General features: G+C 39.1%; 1 protein-coding gene across 2 annotated transcripts in view; it reads left to right on the top strand.

Annotated features, from left to right (window-relative positions):
* Nucleotides 1-3,570: 3,570 nt before the first annotated feature.
* The window catches only part of TBC1D9B (TBC1 domain family member 9B), a 2,477,681-nt gene continuing 2,473,199 nt past the window's right edge, over nucleotides 3,571-8,052 (top strand). Inside the window, exon 1 of one of the 2 annotated variants that reach the window (XM_044069590.1) lies at nucleotides 3,571-3,894. In XM_044069590.1, the coding sequence (XP_043925525.1) occupies nucleotides 3,777-3,894 (118 nt within the window). In that variant the 5' untranslated portion in view covers nucleotides 3,571-3,776. The remainder of the gene's footprint in view (nucleotides 3,895-8,052) is intronic. The other variant, XM_044069591.1, reaches the window with a different exon arrangement.

Below are 8,052 nucleotides of genomic sequence, written 5' to 3'. Positions count from 1 at the left end.
AAGTGGGTATGTAATGCTCTATTTAGGGAAGGCAAGGTTAGTTAATTTGCTCACTCTTAAGCCCTTGAGTACAAGAGACAAGAGCCAGAATCCTCTACACCAACTACCAGACTGATCAAAGAATAAGAGTTTTACTGCAATTTCAAGGAATTGTGAGTTTCAATGCATTTTCAAGGAATTGTGAGCCTCAGTGTATTTTCAAGGAACTGTGAGCTCAAATGCATTGTCAAGGAATTGTGAGCTCCAAGGAAAGAGAAGTTTACTGGTGTTCATGCTAAGTCTATTTTCAATGTGCAACTGTTTTGTTAAGCAACTGGTGATCGCTGTTTGTGCTATAGAATTTGAAAGCAGTGTTAGTAGCACAGCATATTTGCTTTTGATGCAGAAGGCTGTGGGTTCTACTCCTACACCATGTAGATAGATTGCTGATATTGTGGTGTACTTTGGGGGGGTGAGAGTGCTGCACTCTTGATTGTGTCATCCTTTGGATGAGATGCCTAGTAACTGTGAACATGTTGTCAGTTTGCCATCCATTTCCTATTGCAATATTACCAGCTTACCCATTTTTTTTAATGTAACATAGGCAATTTATTCTTCAAGGGCAGCAGGCATTGAATATGTAGATGAAACACTGAAATATAAAGTTGTTTGCCAGTAGCAAACTCTTCATTATATATACATCTCTTTAATGTGGAATTATTCAATTACTTTTACTTCTACATAGATTGTCCATATTGACTGATACTAGTAGATTGTAATGACATGTTTGATTGGCATTTATGGTTGAAATGTTCTGAAATAAACAGCTTTGTCATTATTGGTTCACACATTTTTTTCATTGCTTATTGGAAAAATGTTCAAAACTACAAATTTAAAACACACTCTAACGAGTGGTACTGTATTATACAAGGAAATATAATTTAATGCACTCAGGAATGTATGTATCATTCTAAAAATGTATTCAAGGGGTCTATGGTTTGAAAACATCCCAAATGTAAGCTTAATCCACTATTGGCCAGATGCATTTTCTTTGAATTTGTGTTTTAATGCCATTTCAATGAGTGTGAGTTTCAAGGGCACAGAAGTTTACTGTTAGTGCTAAGTCTGTTTCATTTTGAGACTGTATTGTTTTATTCAGCAAATGTCTATCAGTGTTTGTGCTATAAAATTTGAAATTAAATCCAAATTTCTGTAATGATTGTACACATAAAGAAGAAAATAATATGCATACTGGCAGGTCTGAACAGTGTTTTTGGTAACTGGGAATACAGAGATAAGCAATGGGGCACTGGAATGGCTGCAGAGGGAGGCTGCTGTGTGTGTGTGTGTGTGTGTGTGTGTGTGTGTGTGTGTGTGTATGTGTGTGTGCCGCAATTTCAAACTTTCATATGGGTTTTAATGGTGCATCTCTAATGTCACACAAACTTTGTAAAGCATTTTTAAAGGGTCTCCTAATGTTAAGACCTCCAGTTAAGGAACCCATTTCTCCTTAGGATCTAACTTTAGTTCTTCAGGACCTTACTATGAATACTTTCGAACCATCAGTGACTTGTGACTTAAGATATTTGTCTTGGAAAACTTTATTTTTGGTGGTTATTACATCTGCCAGAAGAGTACCTGAGCTACAGGCCTTATCCTGCAAACCTCCCTATTTAATATTTCACAATGACAGGGTTGCCCTTAGGACAAATCCAACCTTTTTACCAAAGGTTTTTTCTGAATCTAGCATTAAGCAAACTCTACAACTGCCAGTCTTCTTCCCTAATTTTTCTAATAAAAGGGAATATGCCCTTCACTCACTAGACGTCCACAGACAGTTACGTATCTATCTTCACAGAACAACAGATTTTTGAAAATCTGACCAATTATTCGTGGCATTCTCCTCTCTTTCGTTAGGTAATCCTATTTCAAAGATTACTTTTGCAAAATGGCTTAGAGACTGCATAACTTTCATCTCTCATTCTAGAGGACTTCAACTTTCACATCCAGTTAAAGCCCATTCAACGAGAGCAATGGAAACTTCTGCAGTTTTTCATGCCAGAGCATCTTAGGATGATATCTGCGCAGCAGCCACTTGGTCTTCTCCTCATACCTTTATCACTCATTACAAATTGGATCAGGTCTCGAGGGGGCGGGCATCATTCGGCTCAGTGGTGCTTAGAAATATTCTTCCATGAGACCTCCCAAGACTAAAGTAGCTGGGGACTCTGTCTTACTGTCAAGGATTCAGTGAAGATTGACAACATCAGATAAAGAAGTTATGTCTTACCATAACGTTCAATCTGTGCTGTCGATCTTCACTAATCCTTGACATCCCCCACCCTCCTTCTCCCAACCTTAGACTCTTAGTGGACTGGATTTTACATAGCTAGCTTCATATAAAGGACACATCTGTTCTCTGACTATTATATCTATTATTTAACTATAAATTCTTCTTGTCTGTCTTCTATGTTGAGCAAACTTGATCTGAGGTAATTTTCAAGAGGAGCACTATGGCTAGTGCCTGGCTCAAGAGTTTAAAAGGCAAGAGCTGAAATTAATGGCCTAGTCGGTTCCGAGGCACAGAGCCGAGACCACTGTCAAGGATTAGTTAAGATCGACACAGATGGAACGTTATGGTAAGACATAACTTCTTTTTTATGAGAAACAGAGTAAAAACAAGTGGCAAAAATGTAGACATTCTGCAAAAATCTGTACAATTGTGAGGTATGTGTAGTCAGATACAGTTTACTAACCCAGTACTGCTGAAAGCATATTTATAACTTGCCAACCAGACCTTTACTAAAATATACATTTATGGAGACTAATGTAGTGTCAGTGAAGCAACAGGTACCAGCACACTTGTTTTTGGTGCAGAAGGCTGTGGATACTTTTCCCACAACTGGTAAATGAGTACTGTTACTGCAGTGCAGCATAAGGGGTGGGGGTGGCGGCACATAGCTCTCATCCTTCCCTCTCCAAAATGAGAAACTCTGCTTATGGGCAAAATGTGGAACACCTACTAACATCCTCAGCTAGCAATGTGACCGGGATGGTTAAAATGTGCTACTTTACATTTATAACGGATTATTTTGATGCAGTAACATGATGATCCAGATTCCAGTACTAGTTACCATTGATAAACATTCCACTAAAAGTGTGACAGGTCCTTTCAATGTGGAACCTTTAGGAACATGCCTTTTATAACACCCAAAATAAGGAGCGTTCCTCGTAATGGGGTACACTTGAACGGTATGGAATGCTGACCTCCTGCGAGTGTCGTCTTTGGATAAGACGTTAAACGGAAGTCGAATCTGCGTGGGCAGGTGGGTGTAAAGGATCCCACAGTACCTATCCAAAAGGATAGGGAAAGTTAGTTCCCTGAGGTCCTGCCCAAATTTCCTCTAGTATAAATAAAACTACGGGTCTCCCCTGAAAAGAGGCTACTAGCCTACTGGGACTATCCCAGTCTGGGCAACAATGAAATTAAAAATAAATAACTGGCGCAGCATAACGTTTTCTCAGAAAACATTTAACCGTTTGCGAGACCGAATCTCTATGCATGAGCCCACCCCTTGCGGGTCAGTGCCATAGCTCCTCGCCATGCGCAGTGCTTCACTTAGAAAGCGCTCTCCGGTACTAGTTGTCGTCATCGTCTTGGCTGACGGCAGTCCGGTCCGCTGTCCGACTAGTTACACCCTCATATCCTCCCCTCTTGGCAAGCACCGCCTCGCTCCGCCCGCAACATCCCCAAAGCAGCACTGAGTGACGGTGGCTGCTGTGTCCCTCCATGGAAGATGTGGCTGAGCCCCGAGGAGGTGCTGCTGGCGAATGCTCTCTGGGTAACTGAAAGGGCGAACCCCTTTTTCCTACTGCAGCACAGAAAGGGCCATGGCAAAGGAGGGGGCTTGACAGGTAAGTAGTGGTGTCTGGACAGCAGCCTTTGCATTGTTGATGTAGTCGATTCATTTAAAAGACAGGTGAGAAGTAATTAGTATGCTGCACCTAAACTTCAGTCATTGAAAGTGACAGGCATGTGCCGATTGCTGGTTATAGTCCTTTCCGTAGTAGTAGTTTGTTAGACTGGTGTTGTACTCTGCATACTAAATAACTACTGAAAGAGTGCCGGTGGGGGAATTGATGTTTCGCACTGTAAACAAAGCTGGGAGTTCTGAACTGATAATTGTGTGCAGTACAAGAAAGCACCGAACCAGTGCGTCTTTATTTTGGAGTGGGGGGCGTGGTATGAAAACTTGTGGAAACATATAGAAACCACCAAACTTCTATCTAGGAGACATATGTGGAGTTTCCTCACACCGACTGGCCTATGGTTTGTTTAGTTCTGGGTACGGGGGAGTCAGTGTCAGCTGATAATGTGCATGTCATGTGACAAGCGTACAGCCTGCAACGCCCTCTCTCGATGCATGAGAAATGTAACGCATACACAAAGCTTTGAGCTGTTTACAGTCGGAATATGGTTTCTTTCCATTTTTGAACTGTCTCTCATTTTTGCTGCTTTCTTCCTAAAGCTGCTGATTTTGTGAGACAGTGGTGGGTTACTTTTGATAAATAACGACAAAATAAGAATTCGATACGCTTTCATAGCTGTTAATCAGTCAGGGACAAATCTCAGCAGGCACAGGGACAGATCCAAAAACAGTCAAGGACACTTAGATATCGGTACTATTAACTTGAGACGTTGACTGAACGAGAACCTGGATTGATATATATTTTCAGAAGTAAAATAAGTTTTTTAACTCTAAATAATGTCATTATTTATGAAGGGTAATTCGGCACCTTTTATCCAAAAGTCAGCTGTTTTGGGAGAGATTAAGAGGACGGAGCTAAAGTTTAAGTCAAAATCATGATCATTTCATAGAGGTGTGCTTCTTTTACTAATACTTGTTAGTTTGCATTCTGATATTCTGCCAACATTTGTGAAGTTATTGGTATTAATATTTGAAAAAAAGTGTCCCTGATTCTATAGGTAAGAGGTTGAGAGCAGTATTTTGTCAATAATATTATATTCTTTTAAGTAATTACAAATTGTTATTACAGACTTGTTATTTAACAAGTGGCCATTTTGACAGGGACTAGAAGCATATGCCAGAAGTGTCCCTGATTTTGATTAAAATTTTAGCTCTGCCGTTCTTAATCCCACCCAAACTGGTGATGTTTGGAGAAAAGGTGGAGAATTATACTTACAATTATTAGTTATTGACTTCTGTCAATATCTTAATTCACATTCTCTTATTCTGTCTCTCCCCCCATTAATATTTCATAGGTTCATACTAGGCTATCTGCCCTAGGGCATTTATAAGCCCAGCCAGAGTGTGTTTGGCTTTCGCCACCCATTTTAAATAAATTTTGCTTGCTATGCCCTTTTTCGAGGTTAGTATACTGTGCCTCTGTCTAACAGTGACACAGAAGTGATACCCGGGGTAAACCTACGATCTCCCATCCACTCATCAAGATTCCTCTTGAAGAGAGTCAATGAGGGACTTTGCCTAACCTGGACTGGGATTTTATTCCAGAGTGAAGGGAGCCTCTGGGTTATGAATCTGTCCCTCCAGCATGTCCTATTTATTTCAGTGCTGAGGTTCAAGTCTCTCGAGTGCATAGCTCAATGGGATTTGGATTTTCTGAGGTGCAGCATGTCCATTAATTCCGGGTTGGACATGGCTTTATACGTCAGGCACAGATCGCCTCTGAGCAGGCGGTATGCCACTGAGTAGAGCTGGAGTTTCTTTAACCGGGCAGCATATGGCATCTGTTTGAGCCCTTTGATCCTCTTAATAGTACTAAGTGTCCCCGATTGTCCTTGATTTGTTGAGGGCTATGGCTAGAAGGCACCCAGAAACTTTTAAGTGAGTAATATAAGGTTTGCAGATAATATTACATAAGATTTTAATGGCTGATGGAGTGGGTGGGTGATACAGAAAAATATGTTGCCGTTTATCGCCACTGGCAGAGCTGTTATCACTCAGACTGGAAAGCAGTGCTACACTTAGAAAATAGTCTGTGTTTAAGTTTTTTACAGAGTCTAATTTCTCACTTATGTGAAAGTTTTAGCTTAAAAGTTTGATATCCATTTGTTTCAAATGAACCATCACATGGAGTGGCAGTGTTTTTTTTGAAAATAAGTGCTAGGGAAAGAATGCAGATTTGAGCAGAACGGGAGAGCTTAGAGTGTCTTACAGCTGTATACTTTGTGCTGCTAGACACCTTTGTGAGCTGCCTATGTGTTTGTTTAATGACATTTGTTTACTGGGAAAGTTTGACTAGGCATAGTTGTCCTTTTTCAGAGGAGGCTTGAGGTCGGATAGCTCTGTACTTCTGAGTTCTGTTATTGGATTACCTCCTGTCCCTCTTCATAGAGGACAGCCCTTGTATGGGCACTGGTGTCCAATGGGAAAAAAAGTGAAAAATGGCAAGTTTTTGAGATTATCAGACAAAAAATATTTTCCTGTATTTCTTCTAATGGTTTCATACAGCAATTATTTTGTATTTGAAATACCTTAATGCAATATGAAACAGCATAAATAACTTGGATACTGTTAAAGTGAGCTTTTATTTTGACAACAAAGTGAAGTCTAACCCTTTGCACCCATTGGGTTATGGTTTGTCTAGTAAAATTAAAAGTTTCTGTTTAAAAAAAAAAAAGTCTCATTTTGGGCATCTGGAAATGTGGTGACCTTAGTCCTGTAGTGATTAGTGTTCATCAGTTATCACTACCATTTTCCTTTCAGAGAAACTAGAAGGTATGGCTCTCAATCTGCAGGCATTTAAAATTGGTACAAAAGCTCTTGAAAAGTAGGTCCATCCAGCCAGTAATCTGAGCACTTAAATATCCTAAAATTTGAATACCAAACAGCGTATAACACTTTCTCACATCTAGTAGTGTTGTGAGATACTACTCAGAAACAAGTTTCAAAAAGTGAGAATGATAAAATAACACATGTAACCATATTATCAAAAACTGATAAAATAACACATGTAACCATATTATCAAAAACAGTGTAAGTCTAGATTCTTTAACAAGTAGTATTGTGAAAGTCTACCTCACAAAATCATTTATTTTTGCTTCTGAAGCTCGAAGGTATTGCATGCGGGTCCCTTTTTTAATTATTGCTGCCGCCAGTATGTTGGTCAAGTAGTCTGGTTTTATGTCTATTAAACTGCTTCAGAATCTTGTGTGACAGAAAGAAGATTCAGAAGATCATGCAAAGGGGTAGATCAAATGTGAAAATAGGAATGCATGTACTTCAAAAATAGTACAGTTGAGAGGTCTCCAGGCAAGGCAAACTTTTCATATTGCATGAATTGAAAGTGAGAAGTGCCGGTTTTGAAAATTAAGAAGTTAAAAACTGTAGAGTAATATGATGTGAGGAGTTGTAGTTATTCTAGGTGTTTAAGCATTAAATACTCTGTTTTGAACAGTCTTTGTTGTCAGCACCTTGTAAAATAGGGCTTTATGCAGTGATATCAGACTGAGATTTATGAGGTTGTTAACCAGTCACCTTCCAGAATTCACAGTGGCAGTTTTTTAATTAGATGTTAATGCACAGATGTGAATTTAGTATGTGGCTGTTAAAGTTAAGAGTAAGTCTACTGAATGATTAAACCAATTTAATAAAAAATAAGTTTTTTGAATATGTTTAAATGAGTGTAACATTAGATTTACATCTTTTAGGTCTATGGTTACCATCTAAGTTATGCAAGTAAGCACTTGTAATTGCAAGAGATTAATTTTAATGCAAATACTTTTATTCTATATACTGTCTAACTACTTTTAATGTTTAAGAAAAAATCATAATTAATTTTTGTCTTTATCCCTCATGGCTGGGGTAAGATGTTGAGAGCTATTTTGTCCACCTTTGGAGTCAGGCTTTGGGAGCTGTGCATCACTGATTCCCTCATAATACTTGTTTGGGGATTAAGTATAAGACTGGAAGTTGGTAAGTGTATCAAATTGTATAGTTTATTGTGACTTGTCACTGATGAGTGTGAACAGTCACATTTTCTTTCTATAGTACATGGTTCTTGCCAAATAAGTGAATCACCTCGTCATGT

This window comes from Protopterus annectens, chromosome 4.part0, assembly GCF_019279795.1.
Source record: "Protopterus annectens isolate FY-2018-M chromosome 4.part0, PAN1.0, whole genome shotgun sequence".
NCBI classification, from domain to species: domain Eukaryota; kingdom Metazoa; phylum Chordata; order Ceratodontiformes; family Protopteridae; genus Protopterus; species Protopterus annectens.
The sequence above is the reverse complement of the archived record's forward strand: the minus strand, read 5'-3'. Positions and strand labels throughout refer to the sequence as shown.